General features: G+C 69.5%; 1 protein-coding gene and 2 long non-coding RNA genes across 4 annotated transcripts; all 3 read left to right on the top strand.

Moving 5' to 3' along the window:
• Positions 1–1,964: 1,964 nt before the first annotated feature.
• Positions 1,965–2,975, top strand: LOC135407984 (uncharacterized). 2 transcript variants are annotated; one of them, XR_010427125.1, is made up of 3 exons: positions 1,965–2,074; positions 2,230–2,448; positions 2,708–2,975. It is a non-coding gene; the product is annotated as an uncharacterized LOC135407984 (long non-coding RNA). The 2 variants fall into 2 exon arrangements; XR_010427126.1 differs by lacking the exon at positions 1,965–2,074 and having other exon boundaries at positions 2,094–2,240; positions 2,294–2,448.
• Positions 2,976–4,163: 1,188 nt separating this feature from the next.
• On the top strand, positions 4,164–15,404 carry WDR13 (WD repeat domain 13). Its single transcript, XM_064643377.1, has 15 exons — positions 4,164–4,261; positions 4,371–4,418; positions 4,539–4,586; positions 4,684–4,731; positions 4,850–4,897; positions 4,996–5,043; positions 5,205–5,499; positions 7,334–7,428; positions 8,703–8,830; positions 9,902–10,209; positions 11,585–11,635; positions 11,987–12,116; positions 12,716–12,857; positions 14,221–14,354; positions 15,152–15,404. The coding sequence occupies exons 1-15, from the start codon at positions 4,164–4,166 to the stop codon at positions 15,334–15,336; spliced, it is 1,806 nt and encodes a 601-aa protein (XP_064499447.1). The 3' UTR covers positions 15,337–15,404.
• Positions 9,012–9,895, top strand: LOC135407985 (uncharacterized). Its single transcript, XR_010427127.1, has 3 exons — positions 9,012–9,078; positions 9,218–9,387; positions 9,514–9,895. It is a non-coding gene; the product is annotated as an uncharacterized LOC135407985 (long non-coding RNA).
• Positions 15,405–16,512: the final 1,108 nt, after the last annotated feature.

Here is a 16,512-nt window from a genome sequence, read left to right as displayed (position 1 = left end):
TGGGGGTCTGGAGGTCTCAGGGCTGGCCTGGGGGTGCCCTGGGCCGTTCGGGGGGTGTCTCAGCGTGTGTCCCCCCCCTCCCCGAGCCCCCCGGGGGGTGCGGGGGGGGTCACTCACGAGTCCACACGCAGCTGTAGGTGCCCACCAGCCCCGTGACCAGCCGGCTCGCCAGGGCCCAGCGCCGGGTCGGCTCCGCCGGGAACGGCCATTGCACGGCCAGCGGCATCCTGGGGGGGGGGCTGCGACCCCCCGGGACCCCCCCAGGGACCCCCCCCCGGACCCTCCGGGACGCCCCAAAATCCCCCCCGGGACCCCCCGCTCCTTCCGCGGCCGCGCCGCCGTAAAGCGCGCCGGCCACCCCGGGAGGGCTGTCGTAAAACCCGCCGTCAAGCGCCGCGCGCTCCGCCCCCGCCACGCCGAGCACGTCACGGGGGGTGGTCTCGGTGCTCACGGAGCCCTCCCCCAGACCCTCCGGGACCCTCTCCGGGGCCCTCCCGGGATCCCCCGAACCCACCGAGGGACCCTCCTCCAGGGCTCCCCCCTTCAGGAGCGCTGCCGTAAAGCACACAGCGGCGCTGTCGCTAAGGCAGCGGGCGAGAGGACCCAGGGACTACGGGGAAGCCACGCCTCCTTTGGGGGGAACAACCAATCAGCGAGCGCGCTGGAAAGGCGGGAGCTATGGAGAAGAGGGAAGCCACGCCCTCTTTGGGGAATCAGCCAATCAGCGCTCTGGGCGCGCCCCCTCCCGCCGGGGTCGGTCGCCAGGGAGACGCGCGGCTCCATTCGGGGCTGAGGCGGTGGCGGAGCCACTTCCGGTGGGAGCGGCCTCGGCCCGAGCCCGGCCCAGCCCTAAACCCGGCCCAGCCCTAAACCCGGCCCAGCCCTAAACCCGGCCCAGCCCAGCCCTAAACCCGGCCCAGCCCTAAACCCGGCCCAGCCCAGCCCTAAACCCGGCCCAACAGGACTCAGCCCCGTGACAGCCCCGGCCCCGCTCCCCCGGCCCGGCCTCGGCCCCGGCCCCGTTCCCGGTCCAGCCGCGGCCCCGCGGAGCTCCTGAGGCGGAGGTGGAGCGGGACGCGCAGGTACCCGCGGCGCCGCCCTGCTTTCTCCCCTCATTCCCTCCCCCGATCCCCCCCGTTCCCTTCCCCCCGTTTTCTTCTCGTTCCTCCCACCCCGGTCTCTCCCAGTTTCTTCCGATTCTACCTCCCCCATCTCTCCCGGTTCCCTCCCATCTCTCCGGTTCCCCCTCATCTCCCCCGGTTCCCCCCACCTCCCCCATTCCCCCCCCATCTCCCCCGGGTCCTCCCCCATCTCCCTCTTTCCTCCCCCTCATTCCCTCCCTCCTCTGTCCCAGTTCCCCCCCCCGGGTCTCTCCCGTTGCTCCCCCCGGTCTCCCCGTCCCTCCCCACCCGGGGTCTCCCTCTCCGCTCTCCCCTTCCCTCCCCGGTGTCCCCCCCCGTCCCTCCCCTCTCCGCTTCCCATCCCGGCTCTCCTGTTCTCTCCTCCTTCCCCCCCCCCATCTCTCCCGTCGCCCCCCCTCCCCTCCCTCCCCTTTCCCCGTTCCTCCCCCTCCATCTCCCCGATTCCCTCCCCATCTCTCCCGATCCTCCCCCCCGATCTCTCCTGGGCCCTCCCAGTGTGTCCCATTCCCTCCCAGTCTGTCCCAGTACCCCCCCCCGGGTGGGTGGGTGCCCCCCCGCGGTGTGTGACCCCGTGTGTCCCCCCCCGGTTCTCCCAGTCTATCCCAGTCCCTCCCAGTGCCCCCCCCCCGGGTGGGTGGGTGCCCCCCCCGCGGTGTGTGACCCCGTGTCCCCCCCTCCAGGGTACCCCCCCGGGTTCTCCAATCCTCCCCCCAGTCCCTCCCAGTCCCTCCCAGTCCCTCCTGGTGTGTCTCAGTGTCCCCCTCGGTCCGCTGGGTGCTCCCCCCGCGGTGTGTGACCCCGTGTCCCCCCCGGTTCTCCCGGTCCTTCCCAGTCCCTCCCAGTGTGTCCCATTCCCTCCCAGTGTGTCCCAGTGCCCCCCCGGGTCGGTGGGTGCCCCCCCCGCGGTGTGTGACCCCGTGTCCCCCCCCCAGGTCCCCCCTGGTTCTCTCAGTCCCTCCCATCCCTCTCTCCCATTCTCTCCCAGTCCCTCCCAGTGTGTCCCATTCCCTCCCAGTGTGTCCCAGTGCCCCCCCGGGTCGGTGGGTGCCCCCCCCGCGGTGTGTGACCCTGTGTGTCCCCCCCCCAGGGTCCCCCCCGGTTCTCCCAGTCCCTCCCATCCCTCTCTTCCGTTCTCCCCCATTCCCTCCCAGTCTGTCCCAGTCCCTCCCAGTGTGTCCCAGTGCCCCCCCGGGTCGGTGGGTGCCCCCCCCGCGGTGTGTGACCCCATGTGTCCCCCCCCCCGGTTCTCCCAGTCCCTCCCAGTCTATCCCAGTCCCTCCCAGTCTCTCCCAGTCCCTCCCAGTCTGTCCCAGTACCCCCCCCGGGTGGGTGGGTGCCCCCCCCGCGGTGTGACCCCATGTCCCCCCCAGGGTCCCCCCTGGTTCTCCCAGTCCCTCCCATCCCTCTCTCCCGTTCTCCCCCAGTCCCTCCCATTCTCTCCCAGTGCCCCCCCCGGGTGGGTGGGTGCCCCCCCCGCGGTGTGTGACCCCGTGTCCCCCCCAGGGTCCCCCCCCCGGTTCTCCCATCCACCCCAGTGTGTCCCAGTCCCTCCCAGTCTATCCCAGTCCCTCCCAGTCTCTCCCAGTCCCTCCCAGTCTATCCCAGTCCCTCCCAGTCTGTCCCAGTACCCCCCCCGGGTGGGTGGGTGCCCCCCCCGCGGTGTGTGACCCCGTGTGTCCCCCCCCCGGTTCTCCCAGTCCCTCCCAGTCCCTCCCATCTCTCTCTCCCATTCTCTCCCAGTCCTTCCCAGTCTATCCCAGTCCCTCCCAGTCTCTCCCAGTACCCCCCCCGGGTGGGTGGGTGCCCCCCCCGCGGTGTGTGACCCCGTGTCCCCCCCAGGGTCCCCCCCCGGGGGCCGTGGCCGCCATGGCCGCCGTGTGGCAGCAGGTCCTGGCCGTGGACGCCCCGGTGAGTGCGGGGAGGGGGCTGTTTTTGGGGAGGGGGCTGTTTTTTGGGGAGGGGGCTGTTTTTGGGAGGGGGCTGTTTTTGGGGAGGGGGCTGTTTTTTGGGGAGGGGGCTGTTTTTGGGGAGGGGGCTGTTTTTTGGGGAGGGGGGGGGTGTCCATACCTGGGTCCTGGGAGGAGGAGGGAAGTGGTACCGGGGTCCATCGTTGGGGGGGGGGGGCGGTTTTGACACCTGGACCCCTTTTTTTGGGGGGGGTTGTGGTACTTGCGCCCATTTTGGGGGAAGATTCTCATACCTGGGTTCTTTTTTGGGGGGGATTTCTGGTCCCTGGGTCCATTTTGGGGGGGGGAGGGGGGTTGTGCCCCCTGGGTCCCATTTTTGACTCCTTTTAGCCCCCTGAACACCTTTACCTGTCCCACCTGTCCCACCTGTCCCACCTGTCCCAGGTACGCCGTGTACCGCACCCCACGCTGGCCGCAGTTCTGCACCCCTGGGTCCATTTTTGGGGGGGTTTCTGACACCTTTTAGCCCCCCATGTCCCTTATCTGTCCCTTACCTGTCTCACCTGTCCCTCTCTTGTCTCACCTGTCCCTTACCTGTCCCTCACCTGTCCCAGGTACGCTGCGTACCACACCCCGTGCTGGCCGCAGTTCCGCACCCCTGGGTCCATTTTTGGGGGGTTTTGTGCCCCCTGGGTCCTGTTTTGACCCCTTTACCTGTGTCCTCTCTCTCACCTGTCTCCCCTGTCCCTCACCTGCCCAGGTACGCCGCGTACCACACCCCGTGCTGGCCGCAGTTCCGCACCCCTGGGTCCGTTTTTGGGGGGGTTTCTGACCCCTGGGTCCCATTTTTGATCTCCTTACCTGTGTCCTCTCTCTCACCTGTCCCTTCCCTGTCCCACCTGCCCAGGTACGCCGCGTACCGCACCCCTCGCTGGCCGCAGTTCCGCACCCCTGGGTCCATTTTTGGGGGGGTTTCTGACCCCTGATGTGTCTCTCCTGTCCCTTCCCTGTCTCCCCTGTCCCTCACCTGTCCCAGGTACACCATGTACCGCACCCCTCGCTGGCCGCAGTTCCGCACCCCTGGGTCCATTTTTGGGGGGGTTTCTGACCCCTGATGTGTCTCTCCTGTCCCTTCCCTGTCTTCCCTGTCCCTCACCTGCCCAGGTACGCCGTGTACCGCACCCCTCGCTGGCCGCAGTTCCGCACCCCTGGGTCCGTTTTTGGGGGGGTTTTGTGCCCCCTGGGTCCTGTTTTTACCCCTTTACCTGTGTCCTTTCTCTCACCTGTCCCTCACCTGTCTCACCTGTCCCACCTGTCCCAGGTACGCCGCGTACCGCACCCCTCGCTGGCCGCAGTTCCGCACCCCTGGGTCCGTTTCTGGGGGGGTTTTGTGCCCCCTGGGTCCCATTTTGACCTGTTTTAGCCCCCCCTGGCCCCTCACCTGTCTCCCCTGTCCCTTCCCTGTCTCCCCTGTCCCTCACCTGCCCAGGTACGCCGCGTACCGCACCCCGTGCTGGCCGCAGTTCCGCACCCCTGGGTCCGTTTTTGGGGGGGTTTCTGACCCCTGGGTCCCATTTTTGATCTCCTTACCTGTGTCCTCTCTCTCACCTGTCTCCCCTGTCCCACCTGCCCAGGTACGCTGCGTACCGCACCCCTCGCTGGCCACAGTTCCGCACCCCTGGGTCTGTTTTTGGGGGGGTTTCTGACCCCTCACCTGTCTCCCCTGTCCCTTCCCTGTCTCCCCTGTCCCTTCCCTGTCTCACCTGTCCCTTCCCTGTCTCCCCTGTCCCACCTGCCCAGGTACGCCGTGTACCGCACCCCTCGCTGGCCACAGTTCCGCACCCCTGGGTCCATTTTTTGGGGGGGTTTTGTGCCCCCTGGGTCCTGTTTTGACCCCTTTACCTGTGTCCTCTCTCTCACCTGTCTCCCCTGTCCCACCTGCCCAGGTACGCGGCGTACCGCACCCCTCGCTGGCCACAGTTCCGCACCCCTGGGTCCGTTTTTGGGGGGGTTTCTGACCCCTTTTAGCCCCCCCATCCCTTACCTGTCCCTTCCCTGTCCCACCTGTCCCAGGTACGCGGCGTACCGCACCCCTCGCTGGCCGCAGTTCCGCACCCCTGGGTCCGTTTTTGGGGGGGTTTCTGACCCCTTTTAGCCCCCCCATCCCTTCCCTGTCTCACCTGTCCCTTCCCTGTCTCCCCTGTCCCACCTGCCCAGGTACGCCGCGTACCGCACCCCCTCGCTGGCCGCAGTTCCGCACCCAGTACGTGCGGCGCCGCTCGCAGCTGCTGCGGGAGCGGGCCCAGGGGGGGCACCTGGGGGGCGACGCCCGGCGCTGGTACCTGCGGGTGCGCGCCCGGCTCCTGGCACAGCGCTACGGGGCCCTGTCCGAGCCCGGCAGCTGCAGGAGCGCCCTGAGAGCCTCCAGGACCACCCTGGACCGCATGGAGGTACCTGGGGGGGATTTGGGGGGCTCAGGACCATCCTGGGGGGGGTTTGGGAGGCTCTTGGGGAGGTTCTGGGGGGTTTGGGGGGGCCCTGTCGGAGCCCGGCAGCTGCAGGAGCGCCCTCAGGGCATCCCGGACCACCCTGGACCACATGGAGGTACCTGGGGGGGATTTGGGGGGGATTTGGGGTGGATTTGGGGGGCTCAGAGCCCATTCTGGGGGTTTGGGGGGGCCCTGTCGGAGCCCGGGAGCTGCAGGAGCGCCCTCAGGGCATCCCGGACCACCCTGGACCGCATGGAGGCACCTGGGGGGGATTTGGGGGGCTCAGGACCATCTGGGGGGTTTGGGGGGCCCTGTTGGAGCCCGGCAGCTGCAGGAGCGCCCTCAGGGCATCCAGGACCACCCTGGACCACATGGAGGTACCACCTGGGGGGGTTTGGGGGGGCTCAGAGCCCATTCTGGGGGGATTTGGGGGGTCCTGTCCGAGCCCAGGAGCTGCAGGAGCGCCCTGAGAGCACCCTGGACCACATGGAGGTACCACCTGGGGGGGATTTGGGGGAATTTGGGGGTCTCAGAGCCCATTCTGGGGGCATTTGGGGGGCTCAGAACCAGCCGGGGGGGGTTTTGGGGAGGTTCTGGGGGGGATCTGGGGGGGCCCTGTCGGAGCCCGGGAGCTGCAGGAGCGCCCTCAGGGCATCCTGGACCACCCTGGACCGCATGGAGGTACCGCCTGGGGAGGATTTGGGGGGGATTTGGGGTGGATTTGGGGGGCTCAGGACCATCCTGGGGGGGATTTGGGGGAATTTGAGGGGCTCAGAGCCCATCCTGGGGGGTTTGGGGGGCCCTGTCCGAGCCCGGCAGCTGCAGGAGCGCCCTCAGGGCATCCCGGACCACCCTGGACCGCATGGAGGTACCGCCTGGGGGGGATTTGGGGGGCTCAGAGCCCATCCTGGGGGGGATTTGGGGGGCTCAGAGCCCATCCTGGGGGGGTTTGGGGAGGGTCTGGGGGGGATCTGGGGGGGCCCTGTCGGAGCCCGGGAGCTGCAGGAGCGCCCTGAGAGCATCCAGGACCACCCTGGACCGCATGGAGGTACCGCCTGGGGGGGGTTTGGGGGGCTCAGGACCATCTGGGGGGGATTTGGGGTGGATTTGGGGGTCTCAGAGCCCATCCTGGGGGGGATTTGGGGGGCTCAGAGCCCATCCTGGGGGGTTTGGGGGGGCCCTGTCGGAGCCCGGGAGCATCCAGGACCACCCTGGACCACATGGAGGTACCGCCTGGGGGGGGTTTGGGGGGCTCAGGACCATCTGGGGGGGATTTGGGGTGGATTTGGGGGTCTCAGAGCCCATCCTGGGGGGGATTTGGGGGGCTCAGAGCCCATCCTGGGGGGTTTGGGGGGGCCCTGTCGGAGCCCGGGAGCATCCAGGACCACCCTGGACCACATGGAGGTACCGCCTGGGGGGGGTTTGGGGGGCTCAGGACCATTCTGGGGGGTTTGGGGGGGCCCTGTCTGAGCCCAGGACCACCCTGGACCACATGGAGGTACCGCCTGGGGGGGATTTGGGGGGGGTCTGGGGGGGTTTGGGGGGCCCTGTCGGAGCCCGGGAGCTGCAGGAGCGCCCTCAGGGCATCCCGGACCACCCTGGACCGCATGGAGGTACCGCCTGGGGGGGTTTGGGGGGCTCAGGACCATCTGGGGGAATTTGGGGGGCTCAGAACCATCCTGGGGGGTTGGGGGTCCCTGTTCCCCCCCCCAGCCCCCCCATCTGTGTTTCGGGTATTTGGGGGTCCCTGTTTCCCCCCAAACCCCCTCCCCATCTCTGTGTCCCCCCCCCCCAGGATTTCGAGGAGGACCCCCGGGGGTCTCGGGGGCACCGGCGCTCCCTGAGCCGCGGCTCCGGCCCGGGGGGGCTGCGGGGGGGCCCCGACGAGCGGTGAGACCCCGGGGGGGGGCTCGAGGGGGGTCCTTGGGGGGGGCGGTGGGTGCTGGGGGAGCCCTGGGGGGGCTCAGGGGGCTGGGGGGGGTGGTCAGAGGGGTGTGGGTGGGGGGTCGTGTGTGCTGGGGGGGCTCAGGAGGGGCCCTGACGAGCGGTGAGACCCCGGGGGGGCCCGGGGGGGGGTCCTTGGGGGGGTCGGTGGGTGCTGGGGGAGCCCTGGGGGGGCTTAGGGGGCTGGGAGGGGGGGTGGTCAGAGGGGTGGGGGGGCTCAGGGGGGGCCCCAATGAGCGGTGAGACCTCGGGGGGGGCTCGGGGGGGGCTTGGGCGGGGTCAATGGGTGCTGGGGGGGCTCGGGGGGGGTCAGGAGGTTTGGGGGGGTAAATGAGTGCTGGGGGGCTCAGGGGGACTCAGGGGAATGGGGGGGGCGTGGTCAGAGGGATGTGGGGGGGGTCATGGGTGCTGGGGAGCCCTGGGGGTGCTCAGGGGGCTGGGGGGGGTTGGTGGGTGCTCGGGGTGGTCTCAGGGTGGTCTCACAGGGCTGGGGGGGTCGGTGGGTGCTCGGGGTGGTCTCAGGGTGGTCTCACAGGGCTGGGAGGAGTCAATGGGTGCTGGGGGGGGTCTCAGGGTGGTCTCAGGGGGCTGGGGGGGCTCAGGAGAAGGTCAGGGGATTGGGGGGGGTCAATGGGTGCTGGGGGGGGTCAGTGGGGGCTGGGGGGGCTCTGGGGGGATTCAGGGGTCTTGGGGGAAGGTCGGTGGGTGCTGGGGGGGGTCGTGGGTGCCGGAAGGCTCGGGGGGGGGTCAGGGGTTGGGGGGTGGTCGATGGGTGCTGGGAGGGGTTGGTGGGGGCTGAGGGGGTCTCAGGGTGGTCTCAGGGGCTGGGGGGGCTCTGGGGGGATTCAGGGGTCTTGGGGGAAGGTCGGTGGGTGCTGGGGGGGGAATCTCAGGGTGCTGAAAGGGGGGGGGTCTTATGGTTCTACCCCCCCCCCCCGCAGCCCCCTCGAGGGGGTCCCAGCCCGGAGCCGGGTCCTGGGCAGGGACACGACGGGTCGGGGGGGTCTCAGGGAGCCAGGAGGGGGTTGTGGGTATTAGGGGGGGGGTGTCATGGTACTGACCCCCCCCTGGGTCCCCACTCCCCCCCAACGCCCCCCTCACCCCCACCCCAAAGCCGCGTCCTGGGCAGGGACACTCCGGGTCGGGGGGTCCCGGGGGTGGGTCTGGGGTGGTCTCAGAGTGCCGGGGGGGAGTCTAATGGTTGTGCCCCCCCCTCGCAGCCCCCCCGGGGTGGTGCCCACCCCCCTGGCCGAGGCGAGCCGGGCCATGGCGGGGGACACGACCCTGAGCGAGAATTACGCCTTCGCCGGGGTCTTCCACGTCTTCGACCAGCACCAGGACAGCGCCGGTGCGGGGGGCTGGGGGGGCTTCGGGAGGGGTGGGAGGGTCCTACGAGGCAGGGGGGGGGGTCCTCAGGGGGGGATGTGTGGGTTGTGGTCTTGTTGGGGGGGTGTTGGAGGTCTCGTCTGGGGGGTGGTCGGTTCCCTGGGGGGATTTTTGGGGGTCTCCCAGAGTGGTCTGGGGTCATCCCTCGGGTCTGGGGGCTGGATGAGCCCCCCGGGGGGGGTCTCAGCTGTCCCCGAGGGGGTCTCAGGTGTGCCCCCCCCTCCCCGTTCCCCCCCCCCCCGCAGTGTGGAAGGTGCAGTTCCCTGGGGGGGTTCAATGGGTCCCTGGGGGGGTCGGGGGGATACCCCGGGATCTGGGGGGGCTCCCCCTGTTCTGAGGGGTGGGCGAGCCCCGCGGGGGGGTCTCAGGTGTGCCCCCCCCTCACCATTCCCCCCCCTGCAGTGCGGAAGGTGCAGTTCCCTGGGGGGGTTCGATGGGTCCCTGAGGGAGGTCGGGGGGATCTGGGGGGGCTCCCCTGGGTTCTGAGGGGTGGGCGAGACCCGCGGGGGGGTCTCAGGTGTGCCCCCCGTGCCCCCTCCCCTCACCATTCCCCCCCCCCCGCAGTGCAGAAGGTGCAGTTCCCAGGGTGGGGCTGGGGTTTGGTGGGTCCTCTGGGGGGGTCCCCGGTTCTGGGGGGTGGGCGAGCCCCGCGGGGGGGTCTCAGGTGTCCCCGAGGGGGTCTCAGCTGTGCCCCCCCCTCCCCGTTCCCCCCCCCGCAGTGCGGAAGGTGCAGTTCCCTGGGGGGGGTTGGGGAGGAGTGGCTCCTTGAGGGAGGTGTCCCCGGTTCTGGGGGGTGGACGAGCCCCGCGGGGGGGTCTCAGGTGTCCCCGAGGGGGGTCTCAGGTGTGCCCCCCCCTCCCCGTTCCCCCCCCCGCAGTGCGGAAGGTGCAGTTCCCTGGGGGGGTTGGGGAGGAGTGGCTCCTTGAGGGAGGTGTCCCCGGTTCTGGGGGGTGGACGAGCCCCGCGGGGGGGTCTCAGGTGTGCCCGAGGGGGTCTCAGCTGTGCCCCCAACTCACCATTCCCCCCCCCGCAGTGCGGAAGGTGCAGTTCGCTCACGACGAGCGGCACCTCCTCGCCTGCTGCTCCCTGGACGGGACTCTCTCCGTTTGCCGCCTGGCGCCGGGACCCCCGGCCGTGCTGCGGCGCCTGCGGGGCCACGGCGGGGGGGTCTCGGACCTGGCCTGGTCCCTCTCCAACGACGTGCTCGTGTCCGCGTCCCTCGACGGGACCCTCCGGCTCTGGGACCCCTCGGACGGGCGCTGCATCCGCAGGGTGCCCGACCCCGACGGGGCCGCGCTGCTGTGCTGCGCCTTCCAGCCCCTCAACAACAACCTCACCGTGGTGAGAGACCCCCCGGGAACACCCCAAATCCCACAGGGACCCCCGAGACCCCCCGGGACCCCCAAATATCCCACAGGGATCCCCTGAGACCCCCGGGACCCCCAAACCCTCCCCAGGGTGCCCGACCCCGACGGGGCCGCGCTGCTGTGCTGCGCCTTCCAGCCCCTCAACAACAACCTCACCGTGGTGAGAGACCCCCCGGGAACACCCCAAATCCTACAGGGACCCCCCATATCCCACCGGGACCCCCCAGATATCCTACACACCACCCCAAGACCCCCCTGAGATCCCTACCCAGTACCTGACCCCGACGGGGCTGCGCTGCTGTGCTGCGCCTTCCAGCCCCTCAACAACAACCTCACCGTGGTGAGAGACCCCCCAGGGCCCCCCATATCCTACAGGGACCCCCTGAGACCCCCCCCATATCATACCGGGATCCCCCATATCTCCCTGGGACCCCCACAGCCCCCCCAGGACCCCCAAACCCCTCCCCAGGGTGCCCGACCCCAACGGGGCCGCGCTGCTGTGCTGCGCCTTCCAGCCCCTCAACAACAACCTCACCGTGGTGAGAGACCCCCCGGGACCCCAAATATCCCACCGGGACCCCCCAGATATCCTACACACCACCCCGGGACCCCCAGAGTTCCCTGAGACCCCCACCCAGTGCCTGATCCCGACGGGGCTGCGCTGCTGTGCTGCGCCTTCCAGCCCCTCAACAACACCCTGACTGTGGTGAGGGACCCCTCAGACCCCCCCAATATCCTACACAACACCTTGAGACCCCCTCAATATCCTACACAACACCTTGAGACCCCCCCAATATCCTACACACCACCCTGGGACCCCCAGAGCTCCTTGAGACCCCCCCCCTCAGTGGCTGACCCTGCCAGGGCTGTGCTGTGCCTTGCAGCCCCTCCATAACAACTGGGGAGGGGGCTGTTGGGGGGGTCTCAGGATGGGTTTGAGGGTCTCAGGGTGGGTTTGGGGGTCTCACGGGGGGATGCAGTGGCTCACGGTGCCCCCCCCGTGCCCCCCCAGGTGGGCAGCACCCAGCACGTGGTGCGGGTGGTGAACGTTTCCATGGGGAAGGGGGCACAGGGGAGGGAGGGGGTTGGGGGTCCTAGGGCAGGTGTGGGGGTCTCAAGGCAGGTTTGGGGGTCTCAGGGTGACTTTGGGGGTCTCGGGGCGGGTCTGGGGGCTCAGGGGTCGCTCATGGTGCCCCCCCCCGCGCCCCCCCAGGTGGGCAATGCCCGGCACATGGTCCCGGTTACGAACATCCCCAGTGGGAGAGGGGCACGGGGGAGGGGTTTGGGGGTCTCAGGGGGTCTCGGGGGGGGATGAGGTGTCTCACGGTGCCCCCCCCGTGCCCCCCCAGGTGGGCAGCGCCCGGCACATGGTGCGGGTGGTGAACATCTCCACGGGGAAGGCGGCGCGGGGGGAGGTTAGGAGGTCTCAGGGCAGGTTTGGGGGCTCAGGGTGGGTTTGGGGGTCTTGGGGCAGGTTTGGGGGTCTCGGGGCAGGTTTGGGGGTCTCGGGGCGGGTTTGGGGGCTCAGGGGTCGCTCACGGTGCCCCCCCCGCGCCCCCCCAGGTGGGCAGCGCCCGGCACATGGTCCCGGTTACGAACATCCCCAGGGGGAGAGGGGCACGGGGGAGGGGTTTGGGGGTCTCGGGGCGGGTTTGGGGGCTCAGGGGTCGCTCACGGTGCCCCCCCTGTGCCCCCCCAGGTGGGCAGCGCCCGGCACATGGTGCGGGGTGGTGAACATCTCCACGGGGAAGGCGGCGCGGGGGGGCACCGGGCGCCTCCCCGGGAGGGTCCTCGCGCTCTGCTTCGACGCCCCCGGGAGAGTCCTGTGGGCGGGGGACGATCGGGGGTCCGTGTCCTCCTTCCTCTGCGACCCCGGCACCGGTACGGGGGGGCACCGGCGTGGGGGGGCCGCTGGGGGGGCTCTGGGAGGGGCTGGGGGGTGACTGGGGGTCCGTGTCCTCCTTCCTCTGCGACCCCGGCACCCGGTACGGGGCTGGGGGGGTCGGGGGGGGGGCCGGGGGGTGACTGGGGGTCTGTGTCCTTCTTCCTCTGCGACCCCGGCACCGGTACGGGGCTGGGGGGGCTCTGGGGGGGGCTCTGGGGTGACTGGGGGTCCGTGTCCTCCTTTCTCTGTGACCCCGGCACCGGTACGGGGTTTGGGGGGGGGGCACTGGGAGGGACTGGGGAGCTCTGGTGGGTTATTGGGGGTGCTGTGCTGGTCCTGGGGGGCTCTGAGGGGGGTCTTTCCCTGCCCTGAGCCCCCTCACCCCCCCAGGCCGGCTCCCCAAGGCCTCCCGGTGCTGGTCCGGGGGGGCTCTGGGTGGACACTGGGGAGGCTCTGCTGGTCCGGGGGGGGTCTGTGCTGCTCCGGGGGGTCTCTGGGTGAGGATGGCAGGTTCCTGGGGGGTCTGTGCTGCTCCGGGGGCACAGGGGGGCTCTGAGGGGGGGTCTCTCCCTGCCCTGACCCCCCTCACCCCCAGGCCGACTCACCAAGGCCTCCCGGGTGCTGGTCCAGGCCGGCGGGTCCATCACGTCGCTCTCGGCCCGGGCCTGGGCGAGCCGGGAGGCGCCGGACCCGTCCCTGCTCGTCAACGCCTGCCCCGACCGGCTCCTGCTCTTCCGGTACCGGGGGGGGGGGCGCGACCCACCGGGGAGGGGGGCGGGACACTACCGGGACCACCCGGGATGGGGGGAACCCATTGGGACCCCCGGGGATGGGGGGAAACACCACCGGGACCACCCGGGAGGGAGGAAATAACACCGGGACCCCCGGGGATGGGGGGAAACACCACCGGGACCACCCGGGATGGGGGAAACCCATTGAGATCCCCGGGGATGGGGGGAAACAACACCGGGACCACCCGGGAGGGAGGAAATAACACCGGGACCCCCGGGATGGGTGGAGCCCATTGGGACCCCCGGGGATGGGGGGAAACACCCCCGGGACCCCCCGGGATGGGGGGAAACACCCCCGGGACCCCCGGGATGGGGGGAACCCATTGGGACCCCCGGGATGGGGGGAAACACCCCGGGACCACCCGGGATGGGGGGAACCCATTGGGACCCCCGGGGATGGGGGGAACCCATTGGGACCCCCGGGGATGGGGGAATAAACACCCCCGGGACCCCCGGGAGCAGGGGAAGCTGTTGGGACCCCCAGGACGGGGGGAGTCTTGCCTGGACCCCCCCCCGGGAGGGGGAGGGAACCCACTGGGACCCCCGGGGATGGAGAGACCCCAGGGGAAGGGGGCAAATCCTGCCTGGACCCCCAGGGGATGGGGGAAATCCCACCGGGACCACCCGGGTTGGGGGGGGCGGGACCCCCAAAAGGGGGGGGGGGGGGGGAACCTCACCGGGCCCCCTTGGGAAAGGAGTTTTGGGGGGTCCTGGAACTGAGCCCCCTTTGCCCTGTTTGTGCCCCCCCAGGGTGGTGGAAGACGAGAGGGCTCGGGGGAGAGGTTCAGGGGGTCCCAGGGGGTTTTGGGGTGCAGGACTGACCCCCCCCTTTTCCCCTCTAGGGTGGTGGAAGATGAGGGAGGTTCAGGGGGTCCCAGGCATTTTGGGGTGCAGGACTAACCCCCCCCTTTGCCCTGTTTGTGCCCCCCCCCCGGGTGGTGGAAGATGAGGGGGCTCCGGGGGTGTTTTGGGGGGTCCCAGGAGGTTTTGGGGTGCAGGACTGGCCCCCCCTTTGCCCCCCCAGGGTGCTGGAAAACGAGGGGGCTCGGGGGGGGTGTTCAGAGGGTCCCAGGGGTTTTGGGGTGCAGGACTGACCCCCCCCCTTTGCCCTGTTTTTGGCCCCCCAGGGTGGTGGAAGATGAGGGGGGTTCAGAGGGTCCCAGGGGGTTTTGGGGTGCAGGACTGACCCCTCCTTTGCCCTTTTTGTGCCCCCCCAGGGTGGTGGAAGACGAGGGGGGTTTTTGGGGAGTCCCAGGGGGGTTTGGGGTGCAGGACTGACCCCCCCTTTCCTCTCTTTGTGCCCCCCCAGGGTGGTGGAAGACGAGGGGGGCTCGGGGGCTCCGGGGCTGCGGCTCCGCCGGAGTTTCCCGACGCGGCACCGGGAGCAGCCCCTGAGGAGCTGCTTCTGCCCCCTCATGTCCTTCCGCCAGGGAGCCTGTGTGGGTACGGCCGGGGGGGCACCGGGGGGGCACAGGGGGGCACCGGGGAGGTGGGGAGGGGTACAGGGGGGTACCGGGACCGGGGGGTACAGGGGGGGCACGGGGGGGGGCACCAGGAGCTGCTTCTGCCCCCTCATGTCCTTCTGCCAGGGAGCCTGTGTGGGTACGGCCGGGGGGGCACCGGGGGGGGGCACTGGGGGGGGGTACGGGGGGGTACCAGCACCGGGGGGTACAGGGGGGTACGGGGGGGGCACCAGGAGCTGCTTCTGCCCCCTCATGTCCTTCCGCCAGGGAGCCTGTGTGGGTACGGCTGGGGGGGGCAACGGGGGGGTACAGGGGGGTACCGGGACCGGGGGGCATGGGGGGGGCACGGGGGGGGCACACACCGTTTGTCCCCCCCCCAGTGACGGGCAGCGAGGGGTCAGTGGGAGGGGCAGTGGTCAGTGAGGGGGGGTCAGTCGGCACTGGGGGTGGGCACAGATCTTTCGTCCCCCCCCAACAGGTAGTGAGGGGTCAGTGGTCAGTGTGGGGGAGGTCAGTGGGCACTGGGGGTGGGCCCCCCAGTGACGGGCAGCGAGGGGTCAGTGGGAGGGTCAGTGGTCAGTGTGGGGTGGGCACAGACCCTCTGTCTCCCCTGTGCCCCCCCAGTGACGGGCAGCGAGGGTCAGTGGGAGGGTCAGTGGTCACTGGAGGTGGGCACAGACCCTCTGTCCCCCCCTGTGCCCCCCAGTGACGGGCAGCGAGGGGTCAGTGGTCACTGGGGGTGGGCACAGACCCTCTGTCCCCCCCTGTGCCCCCCAGTGACGGGCAGCGAGGACGCCTCCGTCCACTTCTTCGACGTGGGCCGGGCCGGGCGGGCGACCGTGAACACCCTGCAGGGCCACGGGGCCCCCGTGCTCGCCGTGGCCTTCAACTGCGACGAGTCCCTGCTGGCCTCGGGCGACGCCGCGGGCACCGTCATCGTCTGGAGACGCCAGCACGTCTGAGCCCCCCAAAAACACCCCTGGGATCCATAAAACCCACCCTGGGATCCATAAAACCCCACCCAAACCAAGCTGTGCCTTCCAGCTGTGCCAGTCCTTGCTGGCATTGGGGGGCACCGTCATCGTCTGGAGACGCCAGCACGTCTGAGCCCCCCAAAACACCCCTGGGATCCATAAAACCCACCCTGGGATCCATAAAACCCTCCCTGGGATCCATAAAACCCCCCCTGGGATCCATAAAACCCCCCTGGGATCCATAACCCCCCCCTGGGATCCATAAAAACCCCCCTGGGATCCATAAAACCCCCCCCGGGATCCCTAAAAACCCCTCTGGGATCCATAAAAACCTCCCTGAGATCCATAAAAACAATCCTGAGATCCATAACCCCCCCCCTGGGATCCTTAAAACCCCCCTGGGATCCATAAAAACCACTCTGAGATCCATAAAAACCCCCCTGAGATCCATAAAAACCCCCCGGAGACACCACAACTCCCCCTGGGATCCATAAAAACCCCCCTGAGATCCATAAAACCCCCCTGAGATCCATAAAACCCCCCCTGGGATCCATAAAACCCCCCCAAACCGAGCTGTGCCTTCCAGCTGTGCCAGTCCCTGCCCGGCCTGCGGGCACCGTCATCGTCTGGAGAGGCCAGCACGTCTGAGCCCCCCGAAAACACCCCCAAAAACCCCCTGGGATCCATAAAAACCACCCTGAGATCCATAAAAACCTCCCTGGGATCCATAAAACTTCCCCTGGGATCCATAAAACCCCCTCTGGGATCCATAAAAATCCCCCTGAGACACCTTAACTCCCCTGGGATCCATTAAAACCCCCCCTGAGATCCATAACCCCCCCCTGAGATCCATAAAACCCTCCCTGAGATCCATAAACCAACCCTGGGATCCATAAAAACCCCCCTGGGATCCATAAAAACCCCCCTGGGATCCATAAAACCCCCCTGGGATCCATAAAACCCCCCAAACCGAGCTGTGCCCTCCCAGCTGTGCCAGTCCCTGCCCGGCCTGTGGGCACCGTCATCGTCTGGAGACACCAGCACGTCTGACCCCCCCGGAAACACCCCCAAAACCCCCTGGGATCCATAAAAAACCTCCCTGGGATCCATAAAAACCCCCTCTGGGATCCATAAAAACCCCCCGGAGACACCACACCTCCCCTG

The sequence above is a fragment of the Pseudopipra pipra genome, unplaced genomic scaffold (assembly GCF_036250125.1).
Source record: "Pseudopipra pipra isolate bDixPip1 unplaced genomic scaffold, bDixPip1.hap1 HAP1_SCAFFOLD_118, whole genome shotgun sequence".
NCBI classification, from domain to species: domain Eukaryota; kingdom Metazoa; phylum Chordata; class Aves; order Passeriformes; family Pipridae; genus Pseudopipra; species Pseudopipra pipra.
The sequence above is the reverse complement of the archived record's forward strand: the minus strand, read 5'-3'. Positions and strand labels throughout refer to the sequence as shown.

Coding starts and splice junctions, on each gene's coding strand:
- WDR13 (XM_064643377.1), top strand. CDS start 4,164: ATGTGTCTCTCCTGTCCCTTCCCTGTCTTCCCTGTCCCTCACCTGCCC. Junction 4,262..4,370: donor CCGCAGTTCCGCACCCCTGG/GTCCGTTTTTGG, acceptor CACCTGTCCCAG/GTACGCCGCGTACCGCACCC. Junction 14,355..15,151: donor CCGCCAGGGAGCCTGTGTGG/GTACGGCCGGGG, acceptor TGTGCCCCCCAG/TGACGGGCAGCGAGGACGCC.